Consider the following 22,390-nt stretch of genomic DNA (forward strand, 5'->3'; position numbering starts at 1 on the left):
TTAATCCCGGGATGGAGGAGATTCCAGCTCAACTGGTTTCAGATGTGCTCTGCTCCCCAGCCGGCGTGGGAGAGGCAGGAGCAGCTTCCTGCTGCCCCTGCTCCCACCTTGGCCAGGAAAATTCCTGGAATGTCACTGGATTCGGGGAGCTGCTCCTTCACCTGACACAAAACCAGGGCTGGTTTGGATTCTCCTGCTTTCCTCGGATGTCGGAGCTCTGCAGGAATTCTGTCAGGGTTTCAGGGAAAGTCTCCTGGCATGCTCAGACACATCAGGAAGATGCTCAGACACAGATGTTTCCTGGGGATGAAGGAATGTCCATCCCCCAGCAGGGATTGACCTCCTGGATCTCTTTGGGAAAGATTTCCTGAGGGGCTGAAGCCAGGGCACAGAATCCTGGAATGGTCTGGGTTGGAAGGACCCTAAAGATCATCTGATCCCACCTCGCCCTGCCCCGATTCCAGGGGGTTCCAGAGGCAGGCAGAGCTCTCCCTGAGCTCCCACAGCCAGCCTGATCTCCCATTTCACGCTGATTAAATCTTCACAGCTCTAATGAAGAGCCTCAGAATTAAAGTTGTTGAGATTTCAAGGCTTGATGGGACTCAGAAGCCGGCAGAGCTTTGGAGGCAGCGCTGGGCTGAGCCTGGCTAAAGCCTTCCAGAGGCTCCTCCTGTGCCACCAGCCTGTGTTTCCATTAAAATATCCTTAAAAAAACCCCTCTGGGAACAAACCAAACCATTTCCTCCTGGTCTGAGGGAAGATCAGGAGATCAGGCAAGGCCTATCCCTCATTTCCTGGCCTTGGCCTCTGGGATGTGAATTAAAAACCCCTTTGGCAGGGCTGGCTGGGAAACGGGATCCAGCCTGGAATGGGAGCTCTCTCCCAACTCTGCCATGGAAAACCCAGGCTTTAAACACTCCTGGGACTCTGGGAAGTGGAGAATCCCATCAAATCCAGGCGTGGAGCCTCCCTTACCTTCACACCTGTGGCTGGTCTCGCTCTGCTTGTGCCCAGCAGGGCACTTGCACTCGTAGGATCCCACGGTGTTGATGCAGTTCCCACCTTGGCAGAGGCCAGGGATGGCCTGGCACTCATCCACATCTGTGGGAGGAAGAGCAGGGACGTGAGGGAACAGCAGCCATGGATCCATGGATTCTCCTGTGCCCCGAGGAGCTGGATCACACCCCAGAGGGAATCTCCCCTCAGATTGCACCGGGATAAGGACAGGGAACGGACAGGGGTGAACTCCTGGCTCAAGCAAGAGGGAGACAAAGGCATGGGAATGCTTCCCAAAGGATGTGTCCCAACACCTGGACACCCTGTGGGGTGGAGGAACTGGCCCAGAGCCGAGTGTGGCCAGAATCTCTGGGATAAAACGGTGTTGGGAGATCCCAGGGGCATCCCGGGTCCCTGGAGATGCTCAGTGACACACGGGGGGGTTTGGAAAACTCCACAGAGAGTTCTGTGCTCTGGGGCTTTTCCTCTCTCTATTCCCTGGTTTAAATCTCTAGATTGGGGCTCTGTTTTGGGGCTCTGCTCTCGGTGTCCTCTGCTTTGGGGCTGTTTTGGGGCTCTGTTTTGGGGCTCTGCTCTCAGAATTCCCTCCCTGGGGGCTGGTTTAGGTTCCTGTTCCAGGCTCTGCTCTCAGAATTCCCTACTCTGGAGCTGTTTTAGTCTCCTGTTCCAGGCTCTCCTGTCAGAATTCCTTATTTTGGGGCTGGTTTAGGTTCCTGTTCCATGCTCTGCTCTCAGAATTCCCTACTCTGGGGCTGTTTTAGTCTCCCATCACAGGCTCTGCTCTCAGAATTCCCTGTTTTGGGGCTGGTTTAGTCTCCCATTCCATGCTCTCCTGTCAGAATTCCCTATTTTGGGGCTGTTTCAGTCTCCCATCCCAGGCTCTGCTCTCAGAACCCCCCGGGGGCTGTTTTAGTCTCCCATCCCAGGCTCTGCTCTCAGAATTCCCTACTCTGGAGTTATTTTAGTCTCCTGTTCCATGCTCTCCTCTCAGAATTCCCTACTCTGGGGCTGGTTTAGTCTCCCATCCCATGCTCTGCTCTCAGAACCCCCCGGGGGCTGGTTTAGGTTCCCATCCCATGCTCTGCTCTCAGAATTCCCTACTCTGGAGCTGTTTTAGTCTCCCATCCCATGCTCTGCTCTCAGAATTCCCTGTTTTGGGGCTGTTTTAGTCTCCCATTCCAGGCTCTGCTCTCAGAATTCCCTACTCTGGGGCTGTTTCAGTCTCCCATCCCAGGCCCTGCTCTCAGAACCCCCCGGGGGCTGGTTTAGTCTCCTGTTCCAGGCTCTGCTCTCAGAACCCCCCCGGGGGCTGGTTTAGTCTCCTGTTCCAGGCTCTCCTGTCAGAATTCCCTCCCCGGGGGCTGTGGATGCCCGGTGCTGACCCTGGCAGGCTCCGCTGCGGATGTTGGGGATGAAGCCGCGGCGGCAGGGGTGCGGCTGGCCCGGGCACATCTCGCAGGGGTGGCCCCAGGCGCGGCCGATGGTGGCACAGCACATGGTCTTGGTGCACACGATGCCGCTCAGCTGGCCCTGGCACATCTGGTTGTTGACCTGGCTGAAGCAGGGCCCGGTGCGATAATCTGGGGAGGAAAGGAAGGGATCCATGGGTTAGAAATCCCGGGATTTCTGCGCTCAGCTCCGGGGGGAAACTGCCGTGGTGGTGGCCCTAAAAGGAGCTGGAAATCAAAAGTCAGGCAAAGAGGCAATTCCAGGGCTGCAACTGCGCCTGTTCTGGGAATTCCAGGGATGAGAAAAGCAATCAAATTGCACTTTAGTTACAAAGATCCTTCCCTGGAATTGCCCAAGGCGAGGCTGGACGGAGCTTGGAGCACCCTGGGATAGTGGAAGGTGCTCAGAGCAGGAGGAATTCCATGATTTTTATGTTCCCTTCCATCCCAAACCAGTCTGGGATTCTGGGATTCTCTCTCATGATTCATTTCTTCACTTTAACTCCCAAACATCTCCTGGCAACTTCAACTTTAAACCCCAGACTGCAGGAAGAACCAGCAGATTTCCCATTCCCAATTGGGATCCTCCCATCCCTTAAACCCCAAGGATTTTAACCCATTTTTTGCAGGGTTTTGCCCCCAGGAATGTGGGTTTGCCACTGCCTGGACCCTTGATGAGGGATATTGGCACAGCAGGAATCCAGCAGGAAGCAAAATCCTTCCGTGGGATTTTTCCTTCAGCCGGGCAGAGGTGGTGGCACAGAAGTGTTTGATCAGTGGCTGGGAATTAAAAAAAACAAACCCAAACCTTGGAGCACGTCCTGGCCAGCCCAGAAAATTCCCCCTGAAGTGTGTGAGCAGTCAGGTGTTGGTCAGACAGCCAGAGCCCGGCTGAGACAGCTCCAGGAATTTCCAGGATGGAATTAGGCAGTAATTAGGAAGCGCCGTGACCCCAATTCCCTGCTCCCAGATTAACCCCCAGACATCCCTGCAGGGAAAGGGTTGGGTTTGATGTGTGGAGCAACAAAAATCTTGTGTGGAGGGGGGTGAGAGCCCCAGGTAACCCTGTCCCAAAATCCGTGGAAAACACCCAGGAAATTCTCCTGTCTGGGAAAGAATCAATTAGCAAAGAATTCCTCGTTTCCAGCTTAATCCTCCCTCTGATTTGTGCTCTGGAGCAGTTGGAACTTGAAAATGAAAGCTGAGACAATTGGGCTGTGGATGTGGATGAGAGGACAAGGATCTGAGAGGGGAAAAGGGAATGGTTTGGAAGTTATGTCGGTGTGAAGGTGATGGCATCTCCCAAAAAAAGCCTTTTTATTTTTGGGAATCTGACCAGAACCATGGGGAGTTACCAAATAATGATCCCTTTTTTGCTGCCCCAGTTTTACAAGTCCCCAGACCAGTGGCCAATATCACTGCAGGGTGGACCCCAAAAAAACTCAGATTAATAAATGGAAAACCCCAAACCAATGCTCTGAGAGAGAAAAGTGGCTGAACCTGCACCTCCCACCTCATCTCCTACCTCATCTCCCCCAGGCACCGCAGGAATTCCTGGAGAGGGATAATGAATGCGGGATTGTGAGGAGAACACCCCCTTTTAAGCCCATAATTGCCCAAAATAACTTTTCCTATGCAGATGACTCCTCTGGAGGGAAGGAAGCCAAGGAAATCGCAGTCTGGAGAGCCCTGGCTGCCTCCCAGCCCCAGCTGGTGCTAATTTTAATGGGCAAATGATTAAATTTTTAATGAGGCACCAATGAAATTTTATGAAGGAAATCAGGACGCTTAGGAGATGTCTGAAGCCTTTCCCAGTCCCTGCATGGGATCCGTGTTCCAGGAATCCTGCTGCAGGTAGCTGGCCCTCAGGAGTTGGGTTTTTCCTTGGAAAAGCCCAGGGAAAGTTGGGATTTGCTGTTCCCTCTTCCCAGATCCCTGAGCCTGAGAAAAGCAGAGCCCAGAGTGGGACAGGGAGCAGCTGCACCTGAATATGGGGGGATTTAGGGAACCCCCTGAGCTCTGAATCCCTGACAATTCCAATGACAATTCCAATGACAATTCCCATCAAAGGACTGACAGAAATCCTGGATCAGGGGGGATTCTGGGGAGAGGGTTTGATCAGGAACTTCTGAGAATATTCCCAAGAAAAAAGGATTTGCTGGACATCCAGGGAGCCAGGACGGTGTCCCTGAGTCAATTCCAGTGGGAATTCAGATCCCTGGAGATGGAAAAGTGGGATAATTCCAGGATTTTCTGTGTTGTCCAAAGGACAGTCCCAGCCAGATCCAGAGTGCAGCACAAGGGAAGGGGGAGGGAATGAGGAGCTTCTCTCTTCTCCCACCCTCTGGAATCCCCTCCTGGGACAGGGCTGAATTCCTGCTCTGCAAACCAAACAAACAGAGCTGAGGAAGAGGAGCATTTCCTCTGCCAAACTCCAATTCCCTCTCACAATAAACAATGGAGGCTTTTCCTTAAAACCTGCAGGACAAGAGTGGCCTGTGGATCATCCCCAGGGAGCTCCGGGCCGGGATGGGGCCACAAATCCTGGGATGGGGCAGGAGGACACGGCTGGGATGGATGCTCCAGAGCCACCAGTGAGAGACTGGGACTGGAGAGACTGGGACTGGAGAGACTGGGACTGGAGAGATTGGGACTGGAGAGATTGGGACTGGAGAGATTGGGACTGGGAGAGACTGGGACTGGAGAGATTGGGACTGGGAGATTGGGACTGGGAGAGACTGGGACTGGGAGAGACTGGGACTGGAGAGATTGGGACTGGGAGAGACTGGGACTGGAGAGATTGGGACTGGAGAGATTGGGACTGGGAGAGACTGGGACTGGAGAGATTGGGACTGGGAGAGACTGGGACTGGAGAGATTGGGACTGGAGAGATTGGGACTGGGAGAGACCCTGTCCCTGTTGTTCCCTGTTGTTCTCCAGGTGTTCTCCAGCCTGGATTCACTGTCCCTGTTGTTCCCTGTTGTTCCCTGTTGTTCCCTGTTGTTCCCTGGTGTTCCCCTGTTGTTCCCTGGTGTTCCCTGTTGTTCCCTGTTGTTCCCCTGTTGTTCCCCTGGTGTTCCCTGGTGTTCTCCAGCCTGGATTCACCGTCCCTGGTGTTCCCTGTTGTTCCCCTGTTGTTCCCCTGTTGTTCCCTGTTGTTCCCTGTTGTTCCCTGTTGTTCCCTGTTGTTCCCTGTTGTTCCCTGTTGTTCCCCTGTTGTTCCCTGTTGTTCCCTGTTGTTCCCTGTTATTCCCTGTTATTCCCTGTTGTTCCCTGGTGTTCCCTGGTGTTCCCTGTTGTTCCCCTGTTGTTCCCTGGTGTTCTCCAGCCCCGGAGCTCCCCCAGCCCCTCGGGCTCGGGGCAGGGGAGGGGAGCAGCCCGAGGGTCTTCCTGAGGGGCTCCTTTCTCATGGAATACTTTCTCCAGCTCGTCATTTCCTTACTTCACCCAAACACAGCCACATTCCTCAAGTTTAACTGTTTGGATTTTTGCAGAAAAGAAAAAGCTGGCGGGGGCACTTTCTAAGGCCAGACATTCCAAGTGCTGGAAAAACACGTCCAGAGGAAATTGTAAAGGGAGAACTTTTTCTGAGTTTTCCTGTCCTATTTTTACAGTTTCCTGATGAAGTCTCAGCCTGATGAAACCTGAGAGAGTTTCAAGGAGAAGCTCCTGGGGCACAAAGAACACAGGGAATCAGGGAGATGGTGCTTCCAGGGCGGGAGGAATGGCTGGAAATGTCAGAGCAGGAAAGTCCTGGAAGAGCCCTCGGGGTCAGGACTGGTCAGGGGAGGGGCTGGGGTGGCACTTCCAGAGCTCCAGACTCTTCCCAAGCACTCAGCTGGAAACTGGCACTGCCCAGAGTCCCTTGGAAGAGACCACAGCTCCTGGATCCCAGGGAAAAGCTCCTGGATCCCAGGGAAGAGCTCTTGGATCCCAGGGAAGAGCTCCTGGATCCCAGGGAAGAGCTCCTGGATCCCTGGGAAGAGCTCCTGGATCCCTGGGAAGAGCTCCTGGATCCCAGGGAAGAGCTCCTGGATTCCTGGGAAGAGCTCCTGGATCCCAGGGAAGAGCTCCTGGATCCCAGGGAAAAGTTCCTGGATCCCAGGGAAGAGCTCCTGGATCCCAGGGAAGAGCTCCTGGATCCCAGGGAAGAGCTCCTGGATTCCTGGGAAGAGCTCCTGGATTCCTGGGAAGAGCTCCTGGATCCCAGGGAAGAGCTCCTGGATCCCAGGGAAAAGCTCCTGGATCCCAGGGAAAAGCTCCTGGATCCCAGGGAAGAGCTCCTGGGTTTCTGGGAAAAGCTCCTGGATCCCAGGGAAGAGCTCCTGGATCCCAGGGAAAAGCTCCACAGGGAAGAGCTCCTGGATTCCTGGGAAGAGCTCCTGGATCCCAGGGAAGAGCTCCTGGATCCCTGGGAAGAGCTCCTGAATCCCAGGGAAAAGCTCCTGGATCCCAGGGAAAAGCTCCTGGATCCCAGGGAAAAGCTCCTGGATCCCAGGGAAAAGCTCCACAGGGAAGATTTCATTTGGCTGGAAAAACAACCCCAAATGACAAACTCATCCCTGGAGCACAGGAGGATTCCAAACATCACCTGAGCCCAGCTGAGCCGCTCGCCCCCAGTCACTTTTTCCTACTTGAGGGAGGCTGAAATCAGAGCCACGACACCAAAATCCTTCATTGTGCCATAAAACCCTGAGCAGCCTCTGGCCTCAGCTTTCCTGGGCTGCAGCTTCCCCTCCCACAGTGATGTAATGGCAGCTCAGGTTCCACAAAACCCCCCCAGCCCCTCATCCCCGAAAATGTCAGGGAGAGGGAGGAAATGATGCTGGGATTCTGTGAGTGGCTGCTCCGAGGGTATTTCCCTCTGGAGGGGGGAGTTTCCTGGATGAGGTGTGAGGGGGGTTGTTCTGCTCCCAGTACAAAGCAGCCTCTTACTGGAGCTGCTCTCAGCACTCAGAAATTCACTTTGTTCCAATTTAAAATTGAAATTATTTCTTGTTACGGCGGTAGCAAAGTAAATTCAAGTGAAGCCCTGGAATAAATCTGGAATCAGATGGATTTGGGGGGGATGAGTTGTTTTTTTCAGGGATGGGGTTCACAGAATCCCAGGATTCCGGGCTTGGGGATCCCCCAGGGTGGCCTGAAGGAGGTGACACAGAACCAGGTTTTGGGGTCTCCAGATGGGGAGAATCCCCAACTCCCTGGGCAGCTCCTCCAGGGCTCTGCCACCTCCAGGGAAAGAGCTTTTCCCTCCTGCTGGGGTGGAATTTCTGCTGTTCTGTTTGTGTTTATGCTCCTCACTCCTCACTCCGGTTCTCAGCACAGAGAATTCCACACCTGGCAGAGCTCAGGACATTCCCTGGCTCTGGGATCAGATTTGTCCTTTCTCCCTACGAGGAAAAGCCTTCAGGCTCTGCTCTGAGCTCCTCCTGCTCCAGGAAAACGCTCAGGAAAGAGGCTGGAGCTGACCTGAGAGCTCAGAAGGTGCTGCTGCTGCTGGAATCTCCTCCTGGAGACTCCCAAGGATCCCTGGAGCCCCCAAACACCCCCTGGAGCAGCAGGACACAAACCCTGGTGCTCAGGGGCTCCTCTCCCAGCCCTGGGGATGGAGCAGGAGCCCAGAGCTCCCTGGGGAGGCTGGAGCTGTTCCCTGGCTCCCAGATTTTCCCTGGAAGCTCAGTGCCAGGCGCTCACCTGGCTGCAGAGCCCCCAGGATCCCTTCCCAGCCCGGCCTCTGTTTGTCTTGGCAGGGAGGAGCGCTGTGGACACAGCTGCAGGATTTGTTTTGTCTCTCACACAAGTCTGGCTCAGCCAAATCTCTGCAGGCTTTGTGAAAATGCTCCTTTCTGTCAAGAATTTTCTACAAACGGCCCCAAAGTCTGCCCCTGCTCAGCCCCTGCCTCTTCCCCTCTCCACACACACACAGGACACTCAGATTTTCCAGCTTTCTCCAGAAGATTCTTTCAGGAATTTCCAGCTCTCTGCTCACACACAGCCAACATTTGGGTGGATTTGGGATCTCAGCACCTCGGGCCCCAGTGAGGGAGAAAAGGTGAGGAGCTCACCAGGCTCTGGCTTTGGGGCTTTGGGGGAGGAATCTCCCAGGGCAGAGCCCTCCAGAGAGAAATCCTCGGAATTTTGTAATTCCTGGGTGTTGGAAAAAGGCAAGGAGAGGGTTTAAAGAATCTCTGCCTGCTGCAGAACAGAATTGTCCAGAGAATTGGGGATGTCCCATCCCTGGAAGCATCCAAGGCCAGGCTGGAGCAGCCTGGGACAGTGGGAGCTGTTCCTGCCTGGTTTTCAGTTCTCTTCCAACCCAAACCACTCCACAATTCCTGATTCTCCAAAGAAGGAGATGGGAACAAGGCAAGGTTACTGCAGGGGAGGTGTGGAGGCTTTTACAGAGCTTTCCCTTCTCTGCACCGAAAATGAGCGGCTCAGACTCCAGCAGAGGCCTTGGACGGGGCTCACCTGCACCCCCAGCTCCGGGAGATGCTTTTGGATTCCCGGGAATTCCACAGCCCGCTGGAATTGGGTGGATTCCTGCTGCCTGAGCTACCAGAGCCCTCCTGCCTCACCCTCTGGACCACACGGAAAAATCCCAGGAAAGGCAAGAGCAGCCCAGTCCCTGGGAAGGGAGAACGAGCCCAGTCCTGGGAGATTGGAGCTGGAAAATCGGGACATTTCCAGGTGCTCTGAGCTCAGCTCTGGGAGTTCAAACATCGGCTCCGTGTTTCGGATCCGGGCAACTCCAAAAATCCCACGGGAGCTGGGAGTGTCCATCCGAGCCAGGGAAAGGGAGGAATTCCCTGGCTCAGCCAAACCCCAGCGGTGCCCAGGGAGCCCAGAGCTGATCCTGGAGCAGCCCAGCAAAGGCACCCCCAGCCACATCCCGGGAATTCCCATCCCACACCCGGAGCCCCACGGAGCGCTCGGGACAGCGGCAAAACCCAACAAAACCCAAACCCACGGAGGGAAATCCAGCCTGGATTGCCAGCAGCTGCCCCTGGAATGGCTGGGGATGAGGGAATGGGGGAATGTGGGAATGTGGGAATGGGGGAATTCTGGAAATGTGGGAATGGGGGAATGGGGGAATGTGGGGATTTGGGGATGTGGGAATGTGGGGATGGGGGAATGTGGGGATGTGGGAATGTGGGAATGTGGGGATGGGGGAATGTGGGAATTTGGGAATTTGGGAATGGGGGAATGTGGGAATGTGGGAATGGGGGAATGTGGGAATGTGGGAATGTGGGAATGTGGGGATGGGGGAATGAGGGAATGTGGGAATGAGGGAATGTGGGAATTTGGGAATGTGGGAATGTGGGGATGGGGGAATGAGGGAATGTGGGAATGTGGGGATGGGGGAATGTGGGAATGTGGGAATGTGGGGATGGGGGAATGGGGGAATGTGGGGATGTGGGAATGTGGGAATTCTGGGAATGTGGGAATGCGGGAATGGGGGAATGAGGGAACGTGGGGATGTGGGAATGTGGGAATGTGGGAATTCTGGGAATGTGGGAATGTGGGAATTCTGGGAATGTGGGAATTCTGGGAATGTGGGAATTCTGGGAATGTGGGAATTCTCACCTCTCTCGCACTGGGGCCCGGTGAAGCCGTAGACACACGCGCAGCGGTTGGGCCCGATGCACCTGCCCCCGTTCTGGCAGCCGTTCTCACACACGGCTGAGAGGGAAAACAGAGAATTCCATCAATTCTGCTCCTGGAGAAACCCTCAGTGCTGCTGCAGAGCTTGGGATGGCACCTCCATGGAGCCTGGAGTATCAGAGCCTGGAATATCAGAGCCTGGACTATCAGAGCCTGGAATATCAGAGCCTGGAATATCAGAGCCTGGAATATCAGAGCCTGGAATATCAGCTCTGAGCTCTCCCATCCACAGCAAAAGTGGAGAAATCGGAGATTTTGATGCTTTTTCCTTGGAAAAATTGTTCCCTGCTCCTGCCTGAGCCCCTTTTTGCCAAGGCCATAAACTCCCATGGCACTGGGGAGGATTTCCTGCCCTCTGGAACCTCGGCTCCCTCAGCTCAGCCTCGGGATGAGCGGATACAGGAAAATGCACCAAGGGAAAGGAGTGAGGAATGGGGCAGCTGGAATGGGAGAAGGGGAGGATGCTCAGGGATTTAATCCCACGTGCCCAGAGCGAGGAACTGAGCTCTGAGCAGCACCTGGGTGTTCCCTGACCTAAAATATTCCTGCCTTTAAATATTACTGCCTTTAAATATTCCTGCCTTTAAATATTCCTGCCTTTAAATATTCCTGCCTTTAAATATTCCTTCCTTTAAATATTCCTGCCTTAAAATATTCCTGCCTTTAAATATTCCTGCCTTTAAATATTTCTGATTTTAAATATTCCTGTCTTTAAATATTCCTGCCTTTAAGTATTCCTTCCTTTAAATATTCCTGCCTTAAAATATTCCTGCCTTTAAATATTCCTGCCTTTAAATATTCCTGCCTTAAAATATTCCTGCCTTTAAATATTCCTGCCTTTAAATATTTCTGATTTTAACATAGCCCTGCTACCCTGGGGTGAAACCCTGCACTCAGGGCTGGAGCCAAAGGAGTCTCCTGGTGGAATTCATGGATTGATGGAATGTCCAGAGGGGGAAGGGACCCCCAAGGGACCCCCAAGGGACCTCCCAGCTCTGCTCGGGGCCAGGGCTGCAGATTCCCGAGGCTGCCGGGATGTGCTGCCAGGGCTGGGAGCCGCACGTAGCGAGGGCTGCACGTCCCAGGCTGCTGCTCCACAGAATTCTCCCAAGATTTTCCTGCTCAGGATGAAATTTTCCATCTGGAGCCTCCAGCTGAACTTTTGGGGAAGTTTCAGCAGCGAGGGATCGGAGCTGAGGGGGAGTTTGGGGAGAATGGGGGATTTGGTCTTTAGGAATTCTCAGTGATTTCATTGGGAGTGATTCCCACGTGGATCCGGGGATCCGGAATTTGGGAAGTTCAAATTGATCACATTGATAAGAGATTCTTTCAAAGATATTGTGCTTATTTGCTTACTAAAGGCTTCTTCAAATGTATCACATGGCAGAATATATATAATATATAGATATCATTTATAATAGATATAATGATATAATAACTGTCATGTGTGAAATAGATTTATATCATGATAATATAATAAAAGAATATATAATTATTGAGGGGTATAATTGTATATATGATACATAGGTGCCTGTTATATTTAATATATTGTACATACATTATCTCATCTATAATAATGTTATCTCATATATAATAATACATGAGATATATTATGAATATGTATATACACTATGCATTACATTCTATATTATGAATATATTTGATATTAGAATATATAACTTATCTATACATCACATATAGATAATACAATAAATACAATACTATTGGTATCTGTTATCTATATACTAGAATCGATTGAAAAATCTATATTATTATAATATATTATACAGTATATTGGGAAATAAATGAATCCATTAATTATATCTGATATCTGTATTTTGATACAGAGCTGTGTCTGTGTTGGTCATGAGAGAGGGAAGGAGAACACAGTGCTGAGGTTGGGGTGTCCTGGATGCCCTTTCCTGTTCCCGTTCCTGTTCCCATTCCCATTATTCCCATTCCCATTCCCATTATTCCCATTATTCCCATTATTCCCGTTATTCCCATTATTCCCATTATTCCCATCCCACACTCACGCTGTCCGCAGTACGTCCCAGTGAATCCCTTCTGACACAGACAGGACCTGTTCCTGTTCCCGTTCCCATTCCCATTCCCATTCCCATTCCCATTCCCATTATTCCCATTATTCCCATTATTCCCATTATTCCCATTATTCCCATTATTCCCGTTATTCCCACACTCACGCTGTCCGCAGTACGTCCCAGTGAATCCCTTCTGACACAGACAGGACCTGTTCCTGTTCCCATTCCCATTCCCATTATTCCCATTCCCATTCCCATTCCCATTCCCATTCCCATTATTCCCATTCCCATTCCCATTCCCATTCCCATTCCCATTATTCCCATTCCCATTCCCATTCCCATTCCCATTCCCATTATTCCCATTCCCATTCCCATTCCCATTCCCATTCCCATTATTCCCGTTATTCCCATACTCACGCTGCCCGCAGTACGTTCCAGTGAATCCCTTCTGACACAGACAGGACCTGTTCCTGTTCCCATTCCCATTATTCCCATTATTCCCATTATTCCCATTATTCCCATTATTCCCATTATTCCCATTATTCCCATTCCACACTCACGCTGTCCGCAGTATGTCCCAGTAAATCCCTTCTGACACAGACAGGACCTGTTCCTGTTCCCATTCCCATTCCCATTATTCCCATTATTCCCGTTATTCCCAGACTCACGCTGCCCGCAGTACGTCCCAGTAAATCCCTTCTGGCACAGACAGGACCTGTTCCTGTTCCCATTCCCATTATTCCTGTTATTCCCATTCCCATTCCCATTATTCCCATTATTCCCGTTATTCCCATTATTCCCATTATTCCCATTATTCCCATTATTCCCATTATTCCCATTATTCCCAGACTCACGCTGCCCGCAGTACGTTCCAGTAAATCCCTTCTGACACAGACAGGACCTGTTCCTGTTCCCATTCCCATTCCCATTATTCCCATTCCCGTTCCACACTCACGCTGTCCGCAGTATGTACCAGTGAATCCCTTCTGACACAGACAGGACCTGTTCCTGTTCCTGTTCCCATTCCCATTATTCCCATTCCCATTCCCATTATTCCCATTATTCCCATTATTCCCATTATTCCCACACTCACGCTGCCCGCAGTATGTCCCAGTAAATCCCTTCTGACACAGACAGGACCTGTTCTCATTCCCGTTATTCCCATTCCCATTATTCCCATTATTCCCATTATTCCCATTCCCATTCCCATTCCACACTCACGCTGCCCGCAGTACGTCCCAGTAAATCCCTTCTGGCACAGACAGGACCTGTTCCCATTCCCATTATTCCCATTATTCCCATTATTCCCACACTCACGCTGTCCGCAGTACGTCCCAGTGAATCCCTTCTGACACAGACAGGACCTGTTCCTGTTCCCATTCCCATTCCCATTCCCATTCCCATTCCCATTATTCCCATTCCCATTCCACACTCACGCTGTCCACAGTATGTCCCAGTAAATCCCTTCTGACACAGACAGGACCTGTTCCTGTTCCCATTATTCCCATTATTCCCATTCCCATTCCCATTATTCCCACACTCACGCTGTCCGCAGTACGTCCCAGTAAATCCCTTCTGACACAGACAGGACCTGTTCCCATTCCCATTCCCATTCCCATTATTCCCATTATTCCCATTATTCCCATTATTCCCATTATTCCCACACTCACGCTGTCCGCAGTACGTCCCAGTAAATCCCTTCTGACACAGACAGGCCTCCTCGGAGCAGCTGCCGCCGTTCATGCACCGCACGCTGCAGCTCTGCACTGGGGACAGGGACAGGGACAGGGAATCACCCCGGGAATTCCCGTGGCAGGGAATGTCCTGGGCTGGGAGGGATCCCAGGGATCCCGGATCCGCTGCTGGATCCAGCCCAGCGATCCCAGCCAGGGCTGTCCTGGAGCTCTGGGAATGCTCCCGATCCCTGGGGAGCCTGGCCAGTGCCAGCACCCTCGGGAAAACCTTTCCCTGAGATCATCCCAACCCTCCTCCCGCACAATCCCAAGGCATCCATCCCTTTATTCCATCAGGGAATCCACCCCAATCGAACCTTTCCAGCTTTGTCCTCCCTGCAGGATTCCCAGGGCACAATTCCCGATGTCTCCCTGTCTCTGACAACCCCGTCACAATCTTTTCTTTCAGGATTTTCTACTTTTCCAATATTTTCCCACTCTTTTTATCTTTGTTTTCCATTATTGCTCCATTTTCAACCCTTTTCACACTCAAATCTTCCAAATTCCTCCCTATCAAAGCCTTCTGGGGAGTTTGGGGGATGGAATTTCCTTGGTGGAGGAAAACCATCAACTTTAAGACATTTCTCCTCCTTTTGCAAACACAACGTGGCCTCCTTGGCAAGATCCAGTTACTGGGAGAGGGGTTTTTTTTCATGGATTTGGAAAGAAAAGCACGAATCCTCCATTCCTCCATGTGAGAGCTCAGCTTTCCCACTGGATTATGACCCGCTGGATGTGACTGAGGCACCGCAGGAAAACAATAGCAATAAATAAATCGGGAAGTTTCATCCTGCTGTGGACACCGAGTCCTCAGCCTTTAACTGTTTCCTCACTCCATCTTTAGGGAATTTGGGATTAAAGCAGCCCAGAGAGGGAGGTTTGGGGCTCAGGGGTGAGGAACTAACACAAATTTCCCTCTGGGATGCCTGGAACAGCACATTCCCCCTCTGGAAGGTGCGAGCACTCCAAGAGCAAATGGTGCGAGAAGTGGATTTCACACAAAAAAAACCCCAGGGAGAGCTGGGCTGGGGCTCCTGGGGAGAGGAGGAGGAGGAGGAGGAGGGATCTGGCAGCTCCAGGGCCGGATTTGTGGGATGGAGGCTCAGCCTTGGCTCCTCCAACACCGATTCCAGGCAGGGAAGAGCTGGGGCCGAGCGCCCGTCCACTCACGAGTGTCCGAGTGGGAGAATTCCGGGGCTGATTTTGTGGATTGCCGCGGATTTGTGGGAATTCTGGGAGCAGGGAATGGCAGGACCCAGTTCCCAGATGGATGCACAGCTCTCGGCATTCCTGGAATTCCTCCCTGATTGCTCCCACATGGACCCTGGCTCCCGGAGTTTGGTGGCTCCAGAAGCTTCCCCTGGCCGAGGGGGGATCTGCCGGGAGATTTGGCTCTGGGGAAGCGGATCCCGGGAATTCCCTTCTCCCAGACACCCCCGGACCGTGGATTTGAGGGGTCACTTCATCACAAAGGCTCCTCTGGGCACTGAGGGAAAATTAATTCTTGGGATGGCTCTCTCCAGCCGAGACCTTAACACACTCCAAAATCCGAATTTCTGCAGGGAAAGCCCTCAGGGAAAGCACCCCAAAACACGGAATATGCTCTGAAACCCGGGGTATTTGGGGAGTTCGGGGTGGAAGTGCAGGGATTCGGTTCCGTTCCCTTTGGGAGAGCAGCAGGAGAATTCCCTCACCTCCAGCAGAGCCGCAGTTCGGGGAGAGCTGTCCATTGGAGCAGGTGCACATGTTGGGCCGGGAGCAGAATCCATCCCCGCAGGAATTCCTGCAGATTGCTGGGAGCACACAAGGACACTGCGATTACACCTCGGGAATTCACACCCGGCTCTGGATTCATCCCTTGGAAAGGAATCCCGCAGGGAGGGGCTGGCGCAGCTCTGGGGGAAGGACCCGAAATCCCATCCCATCCATGGGCAGGGACCCTGCATCCCCCAGGAATGCGGGACACCAGCCCTGGAGAGCCCCGACAGGAAGGAAAACTCCCAATCCAGGTGGGATTTATCTCAGCCATCCTCCCGTGGCCCCTTGGAGATAGAAATTCCCGCTGGGACACAGCTCTGGTGGCATCAATTCCATGGGAACGAGGGATCCCTTCCTCAGGAGCCTCCTGTCCCGACAGGAGCTGCCAAGGGACACGGTGGCACCTCAGGAGAGGAGAATTAAATTAAATTAAATTGAATTAAAGACTGAATTCAGTAACTGGGACCAACTGGAACCACCCAGCTTTAATCGGGATTAGCAGAGCTGGGGATTCCCAGGAGCCCTGCCCCGACCTGAGCTGGGAATTCCTTCGGGCTGGCAGCTCCTGGGAGCAGGGAAATGGATCAGATGGATCCAGGGGATCCAGGGAAAAAGGGATACTCACGGACAATGCACTGGTTCCCTCCAGGCAGAGTTTTCCAGCCGGGACAGCAGTAGGAATGGAACCTCGAGCCGCAGACATTTGGGCTGAAAATCAAACACAGTTTGGGGTTTTTCCCTCTGTTCCCACGCCTTTGGATAAATCCAGGCTCTGCAGGAGAGCAGGGAAGAGCTCCCCGTGGGACATCTCCCTCCTGCTTAGAATTTTGGGAGGTTTTGGTCAAAATCAGTGGAGGAAGAGGAACTGATCTCTGTCAATGCCAGGGACAGAGAGAGAAGGGAGCTCAGTGGAATGGATAAAGTGGAGTAGTTTTAATCAGCTCTTTCCAAAAGGGATTCATCCAAGGATTTCATGCAGGGATCCTGGGAGATGGAAGCCAATTGTTCCTCCCAAAGTGAACCTTGCTGAGCATCTGCTAAAAATTAGCAGCGTTTCAAAATAAACCATGGGGAGAACCCACTCGGAACGGGCTGGGATGAATGATGTCCCAGGAATGACCCAGAGGGAGAAGGGAATGAGATTCCAAAGCAATCACTCCAGAAGGACAACGCTGGTTTGTGAGGGGGGGAAAAAATATCAAATTCAGCAAATTTGGGATAAAATTGCGTTTAGAGTTATCAGCAGTTTGCTCAGTGCTGGGAAACACGAGCTGGGATCCCGCATTTGCATCAGAAAGAAGGTCAGGATGAAAGGGATGTCTTAAAACCATGGAATTACAGAGCGGTTTGGGATGGAAGGACTTTAAAACTCATGGAATTCCACCCCTGATGGGGACAGGGACCCCTTCCACTGTCCCAGGCTGCTCCAAGCCCCGTCCAACCTGGCCTTGGACCCTTCCAGGGATGAGGACAGAATTAAAAAACAAAATTAAAAAATTGAAAACTTAACTTAAAAATCCAGAGGATTTTTTTCCCCCTCCTCTCAGCTCGGGGTTTTTTCCCAGAGCTGGCGCAGCCCTGGGGCGTTTTTCCATGGATGGATCGTCCCTTCTCACCTTTTGTGCCGCTGAAAGGGCTCATTAGCTAATGAGAATTATGCAAATGAGGTGAGTGTGACCCACAGAGGGATGCTAAGGAAGGACAGAGGGGAAAGAAGCGCTGGGCATCGCCTCAAACCCTCCGGGATCGGAGACACGAAGGGATGGAGCCAGCGGGAATTTCAATGGATGCGCTGCCTCCAGCGGGAGCCGGGAAAAGAGGGGAAAAAAAACCCTGGAAAAGAGGGAAAAACCCTGGAAAAGAGCCCTGGGATGGGAAAAATCGGACGGGAAACCTCGTCAGGAGGAGCCGCCCCCCAAACCCCGCTCCAGGACACGGGTGGAGCCTGGATGGGGCCGCGGGGAGCCGGGAAAGGCTCCGGGAGCACCGGGAGGAGGCCCCGGGAGGAGGAAGGAGCTGGGAAGGGCTCGGTCCCGGCTGCTCCCGGATCCTGGAGAGGGAGGAAAACCGGGGGAATCCGAGAATCCGCGGGCTCGGATTCCAGGGGAGCCGCCGCTCCCTCTCCAGCATCTCCTGACCCTGGGATCCATTCAGTTTTCCCAATATTTTGGGAACATCCCAATATTTCCCAGCAATTTTTTTTCCTTTCTTTCTCTGTGTTCTCTGTGTGACTCCAGCCATGAATTCTCTCTCCTGCTCTGCCCACTCCTCCGGGGCGGGAGCAGAGTGGAATTCCCAGTTCCCACCTTCCCTGTCCTTTCCCTGACTGGAAAATTCTTCTCTCCTCAAGTTGCTCATCCCAAGCGGAATTTGCGGGGAAAATCAAACCCTTCGGGAACAGAGGCAGCCAATTCCCAACTCGTTCACCTATAAAATAATGTCCATTGACCATTTTCCCAACCATCCAGGGGCAGCTTTTGCTTCATCGGTGCCAATTTTCCTAATTCCAGGTTAATGAGGATCTGCGGTGCCAAAAGAAGCCGTCCCTGCCATCCACGGAAAATCCTCTTTAAGGAACAAACAGGGAAGTTTCTTTTGGGATTATTTGTGGCTCCCTGCAGCCTTTCCCTCATTGTGAAACTCAAACAAAATGAATGTGGATGACTTCAGCCTGTGGTTTTCCAGGGACAATGATCCCACCTCTCCATCCGAGCTGGAAATCTTTTCTCCAATTCAGGATTCGCTCTGGTTTTGCTCCGTGCCCGGATTTTTGCTGCTCCCTTGGGATGAGCTCTGACAATGGCTGGGGACAGCTCGGGAGCCCCGGGGGGGTCACAGGGGAGCAGAGCTGCTGCCAAATGCCAGGGTGGGTTTGGGAAAGCGTCTTCCCCTCCCCAGAGGGGTTTGGGATTGTGGGAACAGATCCCAAACAATTCTGGCTTTGGGATCCTCGGTGCGTCCGTGTCCTGCTGGACTCACCAGATCCCCCCAGTAAATGCCAAAGGGATTTATTGCCGAGAATTCTCCCTTTGAGGAGCCCTCTGCTCGCTCCCCCGGGCCTGGCTGTGTTTGATGAGGAATTTGCAATGGAAAAATTCCAGAAATCCCCCTGGAAAAGCCGGAGCTGCCCCTGTCCAGTGTGGGGATAATGACAAGGTGCTGCAAAGGGGGCTCTGAATTCCTCCCAGCTGGAACCCGTCCCTGGCTCTGCAAAAACCTCCCGAGGACTTGAAAATGGATTCAAGTCCCAACAATTCCAATTACTTTTGGTTCTTTTTGGTTTGGGGTTTAAAGGTGAATGTCTGTGCCACCAGGAAAAGCCACAAAGCTCAGAACTTGCAACAGAAATTTGGATGTGTGACACTGCCAGCACAAAAAATATTCCAATTTCAGCACGTAGAAACACGGGGTCATAAAATCCCAGACTGGTTTGGGCTGGAAGGATTAAATCCCATCCAAATCCACGGGCAGGAACAATCCCCACTGTCCCAGGCTGCTCCAACCTGGCCTTGGACCCTTCCAGGAATGGAGAAGCCACAGCTGCTCTGGGAATTCTCTTCCAGGGCCTCACCCCTGGGAGCTGGAATTAATATTTTAAATTATTCTTGTTCAGTTCCATCAAAGGAATGAGGGAAAAGAGAAGCCTTGAAAGGCTGTGCAGGATTGGGTTCCAGCTGCTCTGGGTTCAAGCTCAATATTCCTGATCATTTTCTATTTTATGTTTTTTCAGCAAGAGGGGGATCTATAAACTCTTGTTAAACACCTTTGCTTTGCCCACAAGGACATTTTTCCCCTTTATTGAGTTTTTCCCACATCTCCTCTGAGTGATGGGAGGAAAATCTCCCTTCTTGGTGCACATTTAATTCAATCCCTACAGACCAACAAGGAACCTTTTCCTTTGAAAAAAAGACTAAAAACCCAACAGATTTCCAGGAACTACTTCACACTTTCATTTGGAAAGCAGCACTACCAACTCTTCCATTCTTTTTTTTTTTTTTTCCCCTCCTTAAATTCTGAAATAAATCAAAACTTCAAATGCAACCCTTAAAACTTCCAGACAGAACCCATACAACCTCTGGCTCCTCTGCCAGATATTCCTTTGCCATTCCAATATTCCCCCTGCCAAAAACAAGAGAACCCAGCCACGGCCAGGGGGCCAAGATCAACCATTTCACAACATAAATCAGGGCCCGAGGAAAATTGAGGAACAAAAGTCTCGAGTCAGAGGTTTCCAAGTGCTGCCTTCTCGTTGTTGCCGGTGTTGTTCGTAGTATTCCAGCCCTGGCGCTGGGAAGGAGGCTGAGACGTGGAGCTGGAAGCAGGAATGTGCTCCAGAGGTGGCTGGATCCCAGGGGCAGAGCTCCAGTTCCACCTTTCCTGGAGGAAATCTGGGGCTCTTTCGCTAATTTGGTTTTTTTTAAGTGTTTCAGTCGCAGTTAAAGCTCTTTTTTCCCCCTCCATGAGGGGTTCTGGCTGCCTGAAATCCAGGATTGAGTTAAAAATTAGGAAATTTCATCTTCTGGTGGCTCTTAGGAGCACCTTGGTTCAGAGAATCAGGGAATTGTTGAGGCTGGGAAGGACTTTGAGGTCCTCAGCCAGAGGCACCAGCAGGGTCAGCAGCAGGTCCCCAGGTCCCAGCTCCTCCTGGGCTCGGGATCCTTTTCATTCCTTTGATTCTGGTGGAGCTGCAGGGTCAGGGATGGGCTCTGGATGCTGCTGGAAATCCCCTCTGCCCCTCTCTGGGGGCACCCAGGGGTGCTGGAGCTCCGTCCTCGATCTTTAACATCACCCCAGAGTCAGCTCCAGGCCCCTTTGTGGCTTTCCCTCTCCTCTGCACCCAAGCTCAGGGAGACTCTGGAGAATCCCCCCTGCATCCCCAGCTCCAGCATTTCCCTCTCCATTCCCCAGTGGAAAATGAGGAATCAGCTGGAAGCTGCTCCCGTTCCCTTTTCCCCACAAGGAATTTTTAATTTGGCCACCTCAAAATTTTTAATTTTGGCACCTGAGCGCTGCCTCCCCATCCTCTCCCCATCCATCTCCTCACTTGCATAATTAATTACCATTAATTATTTCTTGTTATTGACATCATGAGATGTGTTTAAAGCCAGGCTTTTATCCTTCCTTGGACACCCAAAGTCCCGGGAAGTCCAACCATCCCTGCTCCTGGAAACTGCTCAAGGCTTCATTAAAGCAAAAATCCCATCCCAATCCTGCCCCAGAACGGGATTTGTCTTCAGGAGAGTTTGGAATTGTCTCTGCTTTAATGAGTTTAAGGCTGGATTAAAGCCGGGCCTGGGCTGGGATTTATTGCTCCCCATGCCTTTATTAATTGTTATTTGGGAAAGCAGGGCTGGATAAGAGGCTTGTTTATTTTGTATTTAATCCTTGCTTTGCGTTTATTTCATACTTTCCCCTTTATTGAAGGAGGCTGGGGAGAAAGGGCTGTAAATAAATGTAATTCCAGCAGAAACAGCCCAAATCTCTCCTGAGCTGCTGGAGCCTCTTCCCGAGGTGTCTCCAGGTGCCCTCGAGCAGGGACAGCTCGTGTTGGGCACCTGGAGGGACTGGGAGCAGCTCCTCCCTCCCAGTCCCGAGGTTTTTATGGATTCTGGAGCATCTCTGAGGTCCTTCCAAGCCAAACCACTCTGGGATTCTACAAAACCCACAGGAAATGCTTCGTGCCACTTGTGGGTGATGTTTAAGAGAAACTGAACCGATGTTTGGGTATTTTCACCTTCCAGAGTTAAAAAAAAAAAACTCCCTAAAAAGTCACCTGAGCCCCATTTCTCTCTCTGAACTTCTGGGGGGCTCTGTTTTCTCACCCCGTTTGGGAAACAACAGAATTTGGGGATGGAGGGAGAAAAGGAGAAGCAGTCAAGGATAAATCCCAGGAGTCTTAGGGCTGGAAAACACCTCGGGATCATCCCAACCATTAACCCAGCAAAATGCCCAAAGGGAAGGGGAAAATTCCCAAAGGGAAGGGGAAAATTCCCAAAGGGAAGGGAAAAATCCAAATCTTGTCAGGGTTGGTGGCTGTCCCGTGAGTCCTTGGATGTGTCTGCCCCTCACCAGGTGTTTGGGGAAGGAAAACTCTTCTGCCACGGATAAAATGCTCCAGGAATGGCAGGAAAATGTTGTAAAAGATTTTGGGAGCTGGAATAAAAGGCGTGGGAAGGGCAAACTCCGATTAACTCGCCCTGGGAAATCAAATTCCTTCAGGGGGCAAATAAAGCAGAGCTGCAGGCAGTCCAGGAGCCCTGGGAAGGGGAGTCAGGACCTTGCACTGCTCCACCCTCAAATCCAACTGCAAATCCTCCACATTTGTCCATTTTCCTCCATCCAGACCCAGCATCCAAACCTTTGCACCCTCTCTCAGCAGCCTGGGGTGGTGCCCAGGGAATCTCCAGCCCAGCCCAGCTGAGCTCAGCTGGATTTTAATTCCAGCTCTGCCCAAATTCCTCCTGCGAGCGCTGGGGGAAGGCTCAGGCCAGGAGAGAGCCCGGGCTGGAGCTGGAGCTGGAGCTGGAGCTGGAGCTGGAGCTGGTTTATCTCCCTGAAAGGGAAAGCTGAGGGCTCTGAAGGCAAAGCCAAAGCAAATATTTGCAGCGGTGTCCTGAGCTGTTAAACGATAAACGGCATGAAATGTTCACTGGGTGGCTTTGGAGAAGAGATAATTCCTCAAAATGCAGTTGTCAAGGTCACCCACGTGCCCACATTGTGGAACAAC

The 22,390-nt window shown here is 51.9% G+C and overlaps 1 protein-coding gene across 2 annotated transcripts in view; it reads right to left on the reverse strand.

Moving 5' to 3' along the window:
• FBN3 (fibrillin 3) overlaps positions 1-22,390 on the reverse strand; it is a 69,330-nt gene that overhangs the window by 45,280 nt on the left and 1,660 nt on the right. For both annotated transcript variants that reach the window (XM_058858612.1, XM_058858610.1), the window contains exons 2-7: positions 16,289-16,371; positions 15,600-15,698; positions 13,843-13,938; positions 10,053-10,148; positions 2,400-2,597; positions 976-1,101 (exon numbers count right to left, since the gene is read on the reverse strand). In XM_058858612.1, the coding sequence (XP_058714595.1) occupies positions 976-1,101; positions 2,400-2,597; positions 10,053-10,148; positions 13,843-13,938; positions 15,600-15,698; positions 16,289-16,371 (698 nt within the window). The remainder of the gene's footprint in view (positions 1-975; positions 1,102-2,399; positions 2,598-10,052; positions 10,149-13,842; positions 13,939-15,599; positions 15,699-16,288; positions 16,372-22,390) is intronic.

Source organism: Poecile atricapillus, chromosome 28 (assembly GCF_030490865.1).
Source record: "Poecile atricapillus isolate bPoeAtr1 chromosome 28, bPoeAtr1.hap1, whole genome shotgun sequence".
Classification (NCBI taxonomy): domain Eukaryota; kingdom Metazoa; phylum Chordata; class Aves; order Passeriformes; family Paridae; genus Poecile; species Poecile atricapillus.